The 16,713-nt window shown below is 41.1% G+C and overlaps 1 protein-coding gene across 2 annotated transcripts in view; it reads right to left on the bottom strand.

The window, feature by feature from the left end:
• The window catches only part of LHFP (lipoma HMGIC fusion partner), a 279,718-nt gene that overhangs the window by 36,534 nt on the left and 226,471 nt on the right, over positions 1-16,713 (bottom strand). For both annotated transcript variants that reach the window (XM_006765899.2, XM_015565401.1), the window contains exon 3: positions 9,781-9,879. In XM_006765899.2, the coding sequence (XP_006765962.1) occupies positions 9,781-9,879 (99 nt within the window). The remainder of the gene's footprint in view (positions 1-9,780; positions 9,880-16,713) is intronic.

The raw sequence follows: 16,713 nt of genomic DNA, 5'->3' as shown, positions 1-16,713 counted from the left end.
ATATATATGCATGCATATACATACATGTGTAAAATCAGTGGGCAACTCCTATACTTGTAAGTATGAAGAACTCAATAAATATGTTGGTCATATGACATGCATAATGAGAAACCTGCACATGACAATTTGCATTGTGTTGTATTCATTCACCTCTTACATAACATTTGCACATGTTGCTCTGCTGAGTTCAGCACACAGCGGGATAACTGAGGAGGTCCTTGTTTGGGCCACAGCCCATTCCCACCAACCACAGCCCATTCCCACCAACCACAGCCAACCACAAAAAAATGGAGCAAACAGCCTGCAGATAATAAAGACAATATTTAGGCATTAATGATAAAATAACAGAAAATGGTAAGTGAGGAGGGTATGTGTGCAGGACAAGTGTGGCCACATGGACAGGGAATGGACGATAGACTTCATCTCCTCCAGGCACCTCCTGCAGAAGACCAGAGCAGTGCACAGGCACAGAGGGCACATTTTCCTCCACAGAACTTCTCAGGCCTCCCAAGACTGAGTGGTTATGTACTTCATGGGAAACAACATGTCCCACTAAAGCAGTGGTTCTCAGCCTTCTTAATACCGCGACCCTTTAATACAGTTCCTCATGTTGTGGTGACCCCAAACCATAAAATTATTTTTGTTGCTACTTCATAACTGTAATTTTGCTACTGTTATGAATCGTAATGTAAATATCTGATATGCAGGATGTATTTTCATTGTTACAAATTGAACATAATTAAAGCATGGTGATTAATCACAAAAACAATATGTAATTATATATGTGTTTTCCGATGGTCTTAGGCGGCGACCCCTGTGAAAGGGTCATTCGACCCCCAAAGGAGTCGAAACCCACAGGTTGAGAACCGCTGCACTAAAGGAAGGGGTTTTTCTTCAGTGGTTGGCAAACTCATTAGTCAATAGAGCCAAATATCAACAGTACAACGATTGAAATTTCTTTTGAGAGCCAAATTTTTTAAACTTAAACTCTATAGGTAGGTACATTATTATTAACTTAATTAGGGTACTCCTAAGACTTAGGAAGAGCCACACTCAAGGGGTCAAAGAGCTGCATGTGGCTCGTGAGCCGCAGTTTGCCGACTACGTATCTAGCTGATACTTAGAAAGGTGCTCCCTAAGAGAAAGACCACAGAATTTTTATGTTCAATTAAAGCTGTCCCAGGCAGCTTCAGCTATGAGTGCATGTGGCAAGACATGAAGGCAAGAGGATGCAGAGTTGGGGATTACACCAGAACAGGACAGGATTTTTCACTTCACCACTGGCCAGGCTGGGCTTCCTCTGCCTGTGGGAATTTCCCAGTTCATTTGGTGTCACATTCCAGAGTGTTCCTTTGGGTCTCCCTGGGCTTACCCAGTTTGGTTCTTGGTTAACGTATAGCCGCTGCCGGGCTTTCCTCTGTCATCTCCTTGCAGTGGCTGTCTGCGTGAGGGAACACAGCCTTCTGCTGGACCTTCTAAAAGACTTTTGGTGACTTGGCCTTAAGTGTCAAAAGTTTGGAACAGGTCCAGTAAAAAGCCATTGCTGCTCTAACAACTTTATATTTGGCTAAAACTCAATGCCTATTCAACACTTTACTACTACCCCATCTCCCCAAAAGCAATATCAGAATGGGATCATAAGTTTATTTTAAGCAATGACCAGAATGCATCAAATGTTAGAGGTCTCTTCCAGAACCCAGTGGCGGACACTTAACTGCTGCTTTTTGCAAGCACTTCCCAGGCAAGTCCCACTCTGGTGCACAGCTGTGTTACATATCACAGAAGCTGACAGCAGCTTCTTCTGTTGTTATTGGCAGAAACAGAGACTTCTGTGTGGACATCAGGAAAACTGGGTCACTAAGCTTATGAAGCACTCACTATCACCTAGGTTGAAAAAGCTCAAAAAAATCAAATGCTATTTTTTCCCTATTCTTGCCCACTGATCTCCCCATAACTTGCAAACCAGTTTTCTTAAAGGCAGTTAGATTTGAGAGAAGAGAAAATAGTAGTCAGGAGTCACAGAGCTAAAGGTAACAAGTATAAAGAGATGTAGGGTGGTCACTGTTCAGACTAGAAGAGAAGAGATATCTCATTGGATTGAAAATATGAAAGAACAGATTTTCATCTTTTCCAATATAAAGAGGTTCTGAGTTTTCAGAGTTTATGGTACTGTTCTTGGGAACCCAAGAGCATAATTTCAAGAACAGGAAACATGATGGCTTCTCATTCAAGTTAAATAACAAAATGAAAGCAACAATTAATCAAATTCACTTGGCAAATTGGCAAAACAAATTAATTGAAACACTACTTTTGAGCATAAGGATATAATTAGAAAAATCTTTGGTAGATAAAAATAGCTTTGAGGCATGAACTAAATCAATTAGACAATGTGATTATTAAGACTTTATGTGTCAATTCAAACTTGCAGTCATGAAATATGAAAGGAAGAGTAAAGTTTTACCAGCAAATATTCTCTTAAAATGGTCCTGCATAAATAATATGAATAACAGTAGCAAACATCTTTTGAGCTTCTGTTATGTGAAGACTAGAGGCCTGGTGCATGAAATTTGTGCACGGGGTGGGGATTCCCTCAGCCCAGCCTGCACCGTCTCCAATCCGGGACCCCTCGTGGGATGTCCGGGGATCAGGCCCAAACCAGCAGTTAGACATCCCTCTCACAATCCGGGACCACTGGCTCCTAACTGCTCACCTGACTGCCTGCCTGATCACCCCTCACTCCCACCCCTGCCAGCCTGATCACCCCCAATTGCCTCTGCCTATTGGCCTGATTGTCCCCAACTGCCCCCTGCTGACCTGGTTGCCCCCAACTTCCCCTCCTGCTGGCCTGGTTGCCCCACACAACCTGTTGTTCAGTTGTTTGGGCTCCCCTCACTAACCCCCCTGCTGGCCTGGTCGCTCCACGCAGCCAGCTGTTCAGTCATTTGGTTGTCCTTTACTAAACCCCCTGCTAGCCTTGTCGCCCCAGGCAACCTGCTGGTCCTTACTGTTACTGTGATGGCATCCTGGACAATTTGCATATTACTCTATTATTAGTATAGATGCTGTGTTACACTATGTATTATTCTCATCACTTGTACTATTTCATTCTCTTAAAAAGTAATAAATAAAATCACCATTGGTAACACTTAAACAGCATAAACCATCACTGACCATAACCTGGAATTTATGATGGAAGGAATACAGGGCACTGACATCCAACAAAAGATACTCTGAGAAGCCTCCTCCTCTTAGCCTCTTCTTCTACTTACAGATACCCCAGCTTGTCAGTATAATCTGGTTCTATACAACTCTGAACACGTCCAAGCTGATCATAATAAGAATTCAATTAGCACATGGTATTCCCTGGCAGCAGCTATTCATTCAAGAGTGGACACATGGCAAAGTTGGCCCAACTAGACTGAGAGAATTTTAGTCCATTACTGGGGAGAAGCTCTCTTTCTCCTATTTGACATGAACAAGATGCTTAGTGCCCCATGTGCTGAATGCAGCCATCTTATGACCAAAGGGAGAGCTGGCATCAGGATGAAGCCAACATGAAGACAGATAACATCTTTGAGACCCTGGATTGGTCAAGTCTGCACCTCACTGTAGCTCTGGCCTTCCTGTAATAAGATACCTTAAATGTCTTCTTTGTTTGTTTAAGCCAGTTGGAGCCAGATATTGTAACCTAATGCTAGAACATCTTAATTAATATTTAAAAAATGAATATTTGTTAAAATAAATTTTAGCAAAGTATAAAAAATTTAAATTTTTATATAAATTAGGACAGTATTTTTCAAAGTATATGCACTGACCACTTGTATCTGAAAAACCTGGGATATCCTATATAATAAAGAGGTAATATGAATATTAACCCTCATGTCCTCACAAGATGGCTGCCTATGACCAGACCAGCAGGGGTGTTAGTGAGAGATGAACAAATGACTGAACAAGCAGGCTGTGTGGGGTGACCAGGCCATTAGGGGGGTTAGTGAGGGACAAACAAACAGCTGAACAAGCAGGCTGTATGAGGCAACCAGGTCGACAGGGGGGCGACCAGGCTGGCGGGGTGGGGGGGCAGTAAGAGGCAACCAGGCCAGCGGGGCGGGGGGCAGTTAGGAGTGACTGGGCTGGCAGGGAGGGGGCATTTGGGGGCAACCTGGCCGGCAGATGAGGGCAGTAAGGGGCAATCAGAACAGAAGGGGGGAAGTTAGGGATTACCAGACAGGCAGGCAGGTGAACAATTAGGAGCCAGTGGTCCCGGATTGTGAGAGGGATGTCTGACTGCCGGTTTAGGTCCAATTCCCAGGATCAAGCCTAAACCAGCAGTAGGACATCCCCCGTGGGGTCCTGGATTAGAGAGGGTGCAGGCTGGGCTGAGGGGACCCCCCCCCATGCACAAATTTTGTGCACCAGTCCTCTAGTTTGTTTATATCACAAATGAGAAAACCATAACTTCTGGGGTACAGAAAATAAAAATCCAGAGTCTCAACAAGTCTACCTTTGATTCTAATGTTAAAGGCTGAGAGCTACTGTAAAGGCAAGCTGTATATTTTCAGTTGGGAATTTAGAAATTCATGATGCAGCCTGTTTGGACTCTTGTTTCTCTGTTGTAAAGATGTGTGTACTCAGACCTGCTCCTTGGTTCTTCATACCTAAGTGTGATCCAAAGTAAGCAGAGTAGCAATCTTTAATTTGTAAAAGCGAATATTTCTGAAAAATTGTGTCAAAGTTTTACACAATAAAACTTTGAATAAAATATTAAATATTAAAATTCTTGAGAAATATTCAATAGCCTTATAAAATTGCTTTCAAGGTAGGTAAAAAATATTCTCCTAAAATCACCTTTCTAAAGAAAGGAGGCATTTAAAAAATTAGGTTCTATTAGACTCCTATCATATTACATTACAACCACAAATGTGAACTCTTTATGAAGACCCTTCCTTGCCTAACTACTATTTATATTTCTGGATTCAGTTTAAGTGTTCTGTCCCTAAGAGGCCCCACCTACTCTCTCTAAACTAAAGTATTACTTTTACCATGGCTGATACATGGATTAAAACTGGTTGAAACAAGGATGCAGTCCCTAAAGTAGATCTGCAGTGTCACTCAGCCTCCTTCCTGGCTCTTCTTCCTGATCTCTGCAACCTATCCCTCGTGAAAAATGCCCACACTCACTGTTCACCTTCCTAAGCACTTTACAGCCTTAAGGACTCGGCTAAAAATAATATATTTCCTTAAGAAGCTCCCAGGTGAGGCCAGGCCCCCTTGAATGGTGACATAACCAAATAAAATACCAGTCAGGCTGCTTTTAGCTACAAATAAGAGAAAGCATGCCTAAAACTTTACCCAATAAGGTAATGAATTACTGTGTTGTCAACTATGTTGGAAATTCCTAGGGAAGGCCTCCTTCAGGGATGACTACCCATTGGCTGAATTCTCTGCCCACCAGGCTGCTCTTCCTACCACTCCAGCTGGTCAGAGATTACAACCAGAGGGAGGGAGAACATAGCTTCTGGAGCCTCTCCCTTAGGCACGTGATCCCTTCTTCCTCAGAAGTCTCTGGAAACATTTCCTCTAGTCGCACTGACCCAAATGGGCTTAAGGCTTTCCATAGCAGGCTAGTGTTAAGAGGTGGGATAACTAAAATTAATTTACAGTGCTTGACACCTTATATTACAACACTACACAACAATTGTAGTATTTAGTAGCATACTCTAGGGCAGTGGTTCTCAACCTTCCTAATGCCGTGACCCTTTAATACAGTTCCTCATGTTGTGGCGACCCCCAACCATAAAATTATTTTCGTTGCTACATCATAACTGTAATTTTGCTACTGTTATGAATCGTAATGTAAATATCTGATATGCAGGATGTATTTTCATTGTTACAAATTGAACATAATTAAAGCATAGTGATTAATCACAAAAACAATATGTAATTATATATGTGTTTTCTGATGGTCTTAGGCGACCCCTGTGAAAGGGTCATTTGACCCCCAAAGGGGTGGCGACCCACAGATTGAGAACCACTGCTCTAGGATAATAGGATGGGACTGCTCAGTGCAGAGTCTTGGACTGACCTAAGCCCTGACCTGGGGGCTGAAGGGATCAATAAAGGAGCACATCTGGAATGAAGACATTTCTGGCATATCAGGGGTATGCTTTGGTTGAAATCAGGGGGCTTCAAACTACAGTCCAACCACCTGTTTTTGTAAATAAAGTTTTATTGGGACACAGTCATACCAACTCATACATGAACTGCCTTTCACGTTACAATTGCAGAGCTGAGTAGATAAAATAGAGAATATATGGTTCATAAAACTGAAAATATTTACTTACCTGTCTCTTACAGAAATGTCTGCCAGCCTCTGGTTTGGAGTCACCAACTATAGTGGAATAATATTGGCAAAGCAACCACAGTGCCTACTGCTTCGTCTGACACTTTTCCTTTCTAACATACTTCCCATGTATATTATCTTCTGGAATATCTGCCACTCCTGCTAGTTTTTAAGTTCCCTGGGGGCCGTGGATAGTGTCTTTTTAAATTACGTGCTGGTGCTGGGTCATAAGCATCTAGCACAGGGTCTGGCACACTGGCAGTACCCCATAAGTATCTGTTGGCTGAGTGAGAGAATGAATGTGCTCCTTAAATAATCTTTCATGTGGGAACAGAAGCAATGATTTCTTTCAGGATGTGCTATAGAAAGAGAGTAACAACATTTCAATAAGGCATGCCAAGAAAGTGACCCATATTCCACAATAAGAGGGACATGAACCTTATCATTAACATTTCCCAACCTCTGGGAGGAAGATGTGGCTACATACTCTCTCCTTTGAGAGGAGGCAGAAATAAGCTAAGATTCTCAGAAGTTGCAGAGGTAGGGTGCATGCCACTAAAAGTGAGGCCCAGAGCTCTCCGTACTGAGAATGTTCACCCTCACGTGAATGCTGTGCCTCCCAACCCCAAATTTGCTGCCAACCCCATAATCTGTGACTTCACTCACTCACTGAAGTTCAGCCTTCATTAGTGTTCAGGGAACAGTAACAACTTCTTAAAGATAATAAACATAGGCAATCCAGTGAGATAGGCATAGTGATGTCTCTATGTTACAGTTTCTCTTTACATTTTCTTTCTAAAATAAAGATAACAGAGTCTGCAAAAATAATAGTAATCTGAAGAAAGCAAACTCAATACACTCAAAATACTTGTTCAGGGGATCTAGAAACAAATTTTTATGTGTAAACTAGAGGCCCGGTGCACGAATTTATGTACCAGTGGGGTCCCTCGGCTTGGCCTGCGGGATCAGGCTGAAACCGACTCTCTGACATCCCCCGAGGGGTCCTGGATTATGAGAGAGTGCAGGTCCACTGGTGCATGATCAGGGCTGGGAAGGGATGGGGGAGGTTGGCCAGCAGGAGCACTCCACGGTGTGTCTGCCCTGTCTCGCTCAGTCCCGGTTGGCCGGACCCCAACAGCAAGCTAAACTATCGGTTGGAGCGTCTGCCCCCGATAGTCAGTGTACCTCATAGCAAACAGTTGAGCGGCTTTAGCATATCATTAGCATATTATGCTTTGATTGGTTGAACGGATGACTCGACACTTAGCATATTAGGCTTTTATTATATAGGATGATGCCAGTTTTGTTTTGTGTTTTTTTTTCTTAGCATGCAGTCTAAGAGAAATTTATAAATAAAAAGGCAAAAATTAAAATGACATTACAGTTTTTAAGTTACTAAAATGGCTTCAGTGAGTTTAATAAGATAAGATACTATTACCACTAGTAAAGAGGCAAGAGGTTTTTTTTGTAAGTTTAAGTTTGACATTTTTAACCTACAATGCTGAGAAGATGTAGAACATTGAGGTGCAGTAATGAAGATAAACAACAAGATCTCCATTTCATTATAACCTGATGATTAGTATAGCAACACACAATAACAAGAGAGGTCAGCTAGAGCAGTATTCTAATCAAGTTGAGGCCTGTATGAAACAGCCAAGAGAGCTTCAAACACCAGAGAAAGGAAAATGCCAAACACTATTTTAAAATATCTCCCCTGGACACAATTTGATTTTCACAACAAACAAAAACCAAAACAAAATGCTGATAGTCAAGTTTATGCCAGCATTTACGCCTTCAGTTAATTTATGGCAAGCACAAATGAACCCAGACTTAGGAAAGCCTCATCATCAAGGAGGAAGAATGGGCAGTTTGTATTCGGGCAAAGTAGGTGATGTTTAGAGCACCATATTCTCTACCAAAAGAGCAGGTGCTATTTTGAATGAAACAGGGTGTTTGTCATTCATTGAGTCAAATAAAATTGCTTCATTACAAATTCACTGACCTTTGATATGGTATCACATCTGTCCATTTTTCCCCCATTATCTCATAGAAACAAATTTTTCACAGAAGTTCTAACATAAACATATTTTAAACGATTTGGGATATGGTGATACTGCCATTAGATCAATTCCCTCAAAATTTTTATTCTAAAAGTAAAATATTTAATGTGAAAAGTCGATGTTTAAGTTAGTAACTCACTATGCACTGAAGGTCAAAAACAATCTGTCTGTCCACATATCAGGGGAAAATATTTGTTACCATATAGCAATGCATCTTATGGGTTCATAGTCTTTGTTCTAATAACACCAATTCTAGAAGAACATCCTAAGAAAATAATTCAATTAGGAAAAGACATATTAATTAAACTACTCATTATACTACATCTTTAAATAAGAGAAAGTAGAGTAAGAAAGAAAGAAGGAAGTGATGAAATTAATGAAGGTTTACAAACCAACTGAAATATTATCCTATCATTACAACTTATAATGGTGAAACCATGTAGTATGAAAAAAAAAATTATAGGTTGAGCACAAGTCAGTTTGGCTCAGTGGATCGAGCATCAACCTGCGGACTGAAGGGTCCCAGGTTCAATTCTGGTCAAGGGCACATGCTCAGGTTGCAGGTTCGATTCCTAGTTGGGGGCATGCAGGAAGCAGCCAATCAATGATTCTCTCTCATCATTGATGTTTCTATCTCTCCCTCTCCCTTCCTCTCTGAAATCAATAAAAATATATTAAAAAAATTTATAGGTTGCTAAGCAGAATACACTATATCTACATGTGAAAAATATCTGAAATGTTCTAATTAGTACACAGGAAAATTCATAAGCCCCTTCATCAATGTGTGAATTCCTGCCTCTCCAGTTTCTGTATGGTCTCCTGATGAACTCTTTTCATTCCTCCCCTGTGCCTCTGCTATACCATAATCCTTGCCAGCAAGGATTCTACTGCCAGAAAATCCACACATGTCACTTTCTTCAAAACCCAGTTTGATTCTTATCCCTGTCATAAAGTTGTCTGTTGCTCTGGAATGAAAATTGCTATAGATTGCATAGCCCTTACTGTCATTTCCTTGATGTTTTTGTTTGCTGTATTTCTCAGATAGAATGGGAATTCCATAGACAATTATTTTCAACATTTACAATGAGTAATAAATATATGATTTTTGAGTGAATTAATCAATAAATATAAACACGTCAGAGCAAGGATTATTTTTTCCTTTGTATCTACAATATTTCCCCTAATTCAGACAAATAGTTGATTATCAATGATTGTTCACTAAAACAGAAGGATCAATGAATGTACGGGTATTGTTACACATGATTCTGGCTGCAATACCAGGATGTGTTTTTCTTCCCCATCCCTTTTCCACCTTGTGCTCCTATGAAAGATCAAATAGGTTTTTCTCTAAAGGGAGTGCCTTCTATGAAAAGAACTTACCCAGGTCAAACTGGCCAGAAATGTAGCCACAAGTCTGCCGAACTTCCTCACTGTCCCAGCCCAAGGGGTAGAGGGCGCAGCCAGCACCGATCAACAAACCTGCAAAAAGATAAATGAAAGGAGCCTTAGCAGTGTCCTTCTGCATCCCTAGATAAAGGTAGTGTGTGTGTGTGTGTGTGTGTGTGTGGGGTGGGGGGGATCAATATTAGCAATATAACAAAGGAGCATGGTGTCTGCTTTTAAGAAATTAGCAGTCACAGCTCTCTCAAGCAATCTAAAGTTAGATTCCAAGAACAATTTCAAGTCTGCTTATAAAGAAAAAAGAAAAAAACACACACACACCTTGACAAATGGCTTAGTTTGTTTCCAACTTTGCCTTTCAAAGCATCAAAAGTCTTGCTTTAGGAAATACAGTCTTGTTTAGGAAATAAAATTCAGAAGTGCTTTTAACTATTCTTATAAAAAGCCAACCAATTCCACCATCAATCCATGTAAAGTAATTCAATAGCAAGCAAAAGTGCCTAATAGGTTATGGTTCCTCATTCATTAGGTTGTTTTTCTAATTTAAGAATCAAAATAGAATGTTTCAGCATCATCAAATTTTACCATAGGCAGAGAGAACATAAAGATTATCATAAATCACTTCAGCACATTGATTGTGCACTACCTGTTATAACGTTCTGTTGAGATGCTGAAAATCGAGGAGCATCCACTTGTCTCAGAAATACCTAAGAAGACAGACACTTATTGTAATCTAAGTCCTCCTTGCAGCTAAGAACAAAAGGTTTGATGATTGAACTGAATAAAGTGATGGATTTATTTTAATATGGATTAAGCTATCATGGCAGCACACTGATCTGACAGCTTTCCATTGGCTTGATGAGTCTTTAGTTTTGCATTAAAGCCTCATATGGTTTAACAAGAAGCTGAATGAGATTTAAGCACCCACCATTGGAATCTGAGGGCTAATATAAAAGTAACACCTTATCATGGCAATCAGGAAGTACTATCTTCACCTGTAAGTCCCACAAGTGTGCTGGGCCAGTAGGACCAACGCATACACATTCTGATTGGTGAGAATATCTTCCTGGTCGGAGGGACTGTGGGTTATCAGGGGCTAAATGAGGGAGCCCCCCTAAATAAGAAAATGCATTAACCTGGTAATGTAGAGGCAGAATGACAGGGACCTAACTGTACCTCGAAGAGACCTCCACTGTTTCTGGATTGAGTCTCTTCCTTTGGTCTTCCTTCCCCCCGTGGCTTTTCTCCCCACTGCCCCTTTTGGGTGACTTGAGTAGTTATAATTCATACAAATAGTTTATTTTCTCATAGGCATTTAAGGAGAAGCTGCTTTCCACCCCACACCTGACCTCTATGCTGAGCAGTATGGAGAAACCTTCCCCATGAACTGACACACATTCCCCACCCTGGTGCCCCTACCTCCAATCTGCCCCTTGGTTAACAGCAAAGCGAATACCCAATACAAAGGGGCTGTGATGTGAGGGAATGTCTGCAAATTGAAACTGCAAATCACTAATCCCAGGATGTCCTATGTATAAATATGAATTGTATTGAGGCTTAAAAGTAATTTAGAAGGCAGTGATAGGGGGTTTTGCAGACTAAGCAAATGTTCCAATTGACTGGTTTCCTTAGGCTTTCCTCTCATGATAGCATTTATGGCATTCTTTTTTTTAAGCATTCCATTGCATTTATCTATCTATTTATTTATCTTTATTGTTGAAAATATTACAGATGCTCCCTTTGTTTTGTTTTTTCCCCATATTGACCCCCTCCACCCCACACCCACCACTCCCTTCCACACTGTTGTTTGTGTTCATGGGTTATGCATATATGCATATAAGTTCCCCGGTTAATCTCTCACCTCCCAAACCCCCCTCCCCCACCTTCCCTCTGAAATTCATCAGTCTGTTCTATGGTTCTATCTTTCTGAGTCTATTTTGTTCATTTGTTTATTTTGTTCATTAAATTACACATATGAGTGAGATCATGTGATACTTATCTTTCTTTGACTGGCCTATATATATGGTATTTTTATAACACTTCCAAATTAGTGTTATCCAGCTTCAATTAAAGAGATCATTAACGAGGATATAAATGTTTGTGTAAACTGAATTCCATGAATAAATAATATGACATCATTTCATGATGTACTGACATCTTAAATTAATAAGTAACACAAGTTTTTGAGATCTTGTGAGCAACATTTTTAATGCAGAAAGACAGTTAAACCAGAAGATGTTCAAGTGTAAAAAAATGAAAAATAGTAATATTTAAACCATCATTTTCTTTTTATCTGATAGGCAAACAAATGATAGACAATCTTATTTGCTAATGTTCTTTTTCAGTATGGCAGAAAATACTAGTATGTATCATGTATTCATGAAGGCACATGCGTTGGTCTAATATGACTTAGGCACTTTGGGAGACTAAATCAAAAGGAGTTTCAAATCCTATATAATAAAGAGCTAATATGAAAATGGTCATCATGCCCTCGTGCCATCACGTCATAACGGCTCAGACACTCAACACTGGAGAGAGAGGAATGGGCACCAGCTAGACACAAATGAGCTCACAAGAGAGGAATGGGGACCAGCTAGGCTGTGGCCCAGGAGAGGGACAAGCCGCCCTCCCTGTGGTCCCAGGTACCAGCAGCTGCGCCTGCACCCGCAGCCTAGGAGAAGGACAAACCACACACCCCGTGGTCCTGGGCGCCAATAGCTGCACCTGCACCTATGGCCTGGGAGAAGGACAAACCACCCGTCCCACTGTCCCAGGTACCAGCGGCTGTGCCTGTGCCTGCAGCCCAGGAGAGGGAAAAGCCGTCTGCCCTGCGATCCTGGACCGCCTGCCCACAGTCCCCTGCAGCTGCGGAGGGCCCGGGCTAAGCTGGCCCAGGTCCCGGGTGCCTGCCACCAGCCGGAGGAGGGAATCTTGGGTCTCGGGTATGGGATGAGGCAGATGCAGTTAGGGGCAATCAGGCCAGCAGGGGAGCAGTTAGGGGTTATCAGGCCAGTAAGGGAGCAGTTATGGGCAATCAGGCAGGCAGGCAGAGGTGGTTAGGGGCGATCAGGCAGGCAGAGGTGGTTAGGGGTGATCAGGCAGGCAGGCAGAGGAGTTAGGAGTGATCAGGCAGGCAGGCAGGTGAGAGGTTAGGAGCCAGAGGTTCTGAATTGCGAGAGGCAGTCAGACACCCCCCAAGGGGTCCCAGATTGGAGAGGGTACAGGCTGGGCTAAGGGACCCCCCCCACCCCCGTCTATGAATTTCGTGCACCAGGCCTCTAGGGCCTACAATATGGAGCAAGTAGGCCTATGGTTATATAAGTGGTAGTACACTTGGCAGTCAGGGTTCTTTTGTAGAATATTGGGCTTTCTGTGTGACACTGTGAAATATAGGTTCAACCATATAAATTAGGAACCATTTTATACATAGGACATTTGTGTTATATGTATGATTTTTTTAAAAATACTCTTAAATATGCTCACATTAAAAAGAAGTGTTCAGTGGAGGGCAACCACCTTCCCTTGATTTTTATATTAATATTTATGTAGTTTTTGTTTTGTCATCTGCTAATATTTGCTAAGAGCAAAGATTCTGCAGATTTCAAATGTTTTTGGTAACATTTCTGGGAGAAAAATGTATGTTGCAAACTGATCAGGCTAATTAACTGTCACAATTATCAAGTTCTGTAGGTAAATATCAGTGGTTTCCCCAGCTATCTTGCTACCATTGTATGTTAAGGTGAAAGCAAATCTCAGAGTGAATTCAACCAAATATACAACAAATGTTTATTAGCAAGCTGGCACAAAAAGTAGTCAGAGGATCAATTCTCTTAGTTCAGTGAAATCCTTCCCCCAACTCCATCAGATAGTCATACCTTGGACACACAAATACAACAAATATTCAGATGGCAGGATCAAGGCCACTTCAGATCAGATCAGGTGATATCTTCCATTTAATGGAATGGGAGAGGGGGGATAGGATCAAAGAGAGTTCTAGATCTACATTGCTCAAGTAGTAGCCATGAGCTATATGTAGCTATTTAAGTTTAAATTTAAATAAATTAAAATTAAGTAAAACTAAAAATTCAGTTCTTCAGTTGCATTAGCCACATTTTCAAGTGCCTAATAGCCACATGACTCCCGTGGCTACCATATTGGATAGCATAAATATAGACCATTTTCTTAATTGCATAATGTGCTATTGGGGAGGGCTGTTCTAGACCTAAAACACCACTTCAAAGGGATGCTGGCCTGACCAGATTCTAATATGCTGTGCCTGCTACTGCTTGTTAACAATCATCCCTGCTCATTTAGATTCTCACTTCCTAGGTGGGGCTAGAGGCCAGGAAACTACATTTCAAAAACTCTCCTCTTAACAGAAATTCTGGTTCATATTCTGTCAATGAGAAGCCCTAAACTGGGATTTAGAAGGTAAAGAGATAAACCATAGTCCCCATTGGCAGCCGCAGCTAGGAGCATGTCTTTCTGCAGACAGTAAATGTGATTTTGCAAATGGCTATCTGGAATACCCTTCGCATCACCCACTAAGGACATGTCATCAACTGCAACCTCTTTCAATCCTTGCAGTTCCTGAATTCCTGCATTTGTCTCTGAACTTCACTTCCCTTGACCTTCTAATAGGTCTTTGAAACTTTGTGTCCCTGGGCTATATTCCTTCCTACTTGAAATATCTAGAGTGGTTCCTTTTACTGGCCAAACCCTGGCTGGTACATGCACAACTTGTTCAAAGGCAGAGGGGCTGATGCATATCTTTCTATCATATTCTATTACTTGAACATCATCCATTTTCTCAATTAAACAATGTTAGGTTTGATCAAGCAATTGAATTGATACCACTCCCCTGAAAATTGGCTTTTTAGGTCATTTCTCTATGGACATTCCCTTTGCTGAGACCACATTCATTATCTCCCGTCCGGATATGCATGAAGTCTTTGCCCAGAAAAAAGCCCGCCAATAGTCCTTTAAAAACTCCTGTCACTGGGTGCTGGAGCTGTTACAGAAGACCAAAGGAATACCAAGCACACTTCCTAGAGAAAGGGAGGGACCCCGTTTATTAACACTAGTGGACTCCAGGAATAATTTTCAAATCAGAATGAAGTAACATGCAGAGGCTTCACTTTTTATAACCTTCTGGGGTCTTTGTCTAGCAGATATGGTTCTGCCCCCTTTTGTGGGCTTACAAAAAGGCCCCCAAATGTTGGGGGTCCCCAGGCCATATCCGATTATCTGTCCTGGGGCCAACGATAATGACCTTCCCTCCCCCGCCCCTCCCAGGGCAGTGCATTGTTCACAGTTTTTATGGCCTGACACGCCTTGCAAGACCAGACCCCTTGATTGTCCGGTTATAATACTGTACACTGAAATAGGGCTCAGAAAAGATTCTGGAATCTAAAGTCATTGCCCAAATGATATCTTAATGACAGAATGAGTTTAAACGGACTAATTTGCTCCTGGGAAGTGAACGGCTCTATTAGAATCTTCTGACTGACATGTTTTTATATCATTTACACAGATTTTCTTTATTAGATTTGTAAACCTTGTGGATACCACATGGACTTAATTATGTGGCATTTTAACCAAACTCCTATGTCACTGCCATAAAAGACATCATGAAAAAAAGTCACATTGTAGGACATTTTGGAGATATGTGCCTATAGGAGTGGAAGTGAGAAAAGAGGCTGTGAAGCTAGAAAACAAATTGAGGAAGATGACAACAGAGATGGGGTGTTGGAAAAGGTGTGAGATCATTTGCAGCTATGGCTCATTTGCAATTCAGGAAAGACTTTGCAATCTGAAAGATTTTGTAAATTTTTAAAAAAAGATTTTTAAAAATTGATTTTTAGAGAGAAAAGAAAGGAGAGGGAGAGAGTGAAACATTGATGTGAGAGTGAAACATCGATCTGCTGTCTTCTGCATAACTCCACCAGCAACCTTTCTGTGCATAGGACGATGCCCAACCAACTGAGCCACATAGACTAGGACAAAACTTTGTAACTTTAAATGGGTCATGAATAAATCACAAATTAGTGTAAATTAGTTCTATCTTTAGTTTTCTCTCAGTACCTACTTGGAATCAGCTATCAGGAGGCTATAGACCATTAGGAAGATAATTTTGTGGGAGGTTTTAGGAATTTAGGGAGATGCTGCCTCCTATAAAAGAAAAAACAATAATCCAACAAATAACTCAATAATTCTTAAATTTAAAATAAGTGAATATTGCATTGACTAATAGACCATTTAAACCTGAGTGCCTAAGGGTTTTGGCCTCACCCTGTACAAGACAAGGTATTTGAAGAACTAGGTCAGTGAAATGATCTTTAAGGAGAAGCCAGTGTTAGTGGAGAAGAGAAAGCACAGATAAACGCACAGAGATCAGCATTTGGGAGCTTTGTAGTGATGCTATGTTATAAAAGAGGTCTGCCTTTAGCTCCACATGGGCTCCTGTGCCTAAATCTTAGTCCAGTATGCCTTGGCAGCCCATAAACCACCCATAGTTGAAGCTGTATTTGTTTTTGTACAATGCTGGCAATAGCTGTCATGATATTAATTATTTCTTAGAATTTGAGTATTAAGTCTTAAGCTCCTAAAGAACTTAGAGGTCCAAGTAAGAAATGGACGCTGGGAATTTTCCCTTCCTTACAGCACTTTCTATTCAGTGTCAGTACTTAACACATAGCCATCAGCATATTAACATGACAATTGGGTTCTTGCAAAAAAAAGCAACACAAATCTCTAGTCACCAAATGCCAGTTACTCTGCAAAAGTAGTAAGAATAGAGTCCTCATGTTAAAGTCATGAAGCCTTTTCTTTTTTTTCCCAGGCTACTCTTCAAAGTTTTTATGTGATCTCACTTTTCTCCATGACTATTGCTCCATTCTTTTTCCACAGTTG

This window comes from Myotis davidii, unplaced genomic scaffold (assembly GCF_000327345.1).
Source record: "Myotis davidii unplaced genomic scaffold, ASM32734v1 scaffold421, whole genome shotgun sequence".
Lineage (NCBI taxonomy): Eukaryota > Metazoa > Chordata > Mammalia > Chiroptera > Vespertilionidae > Myotis > Myotis davidii.
This window is presented reverse-complemented; position numbering and strand designations above follow the sequence as displayed.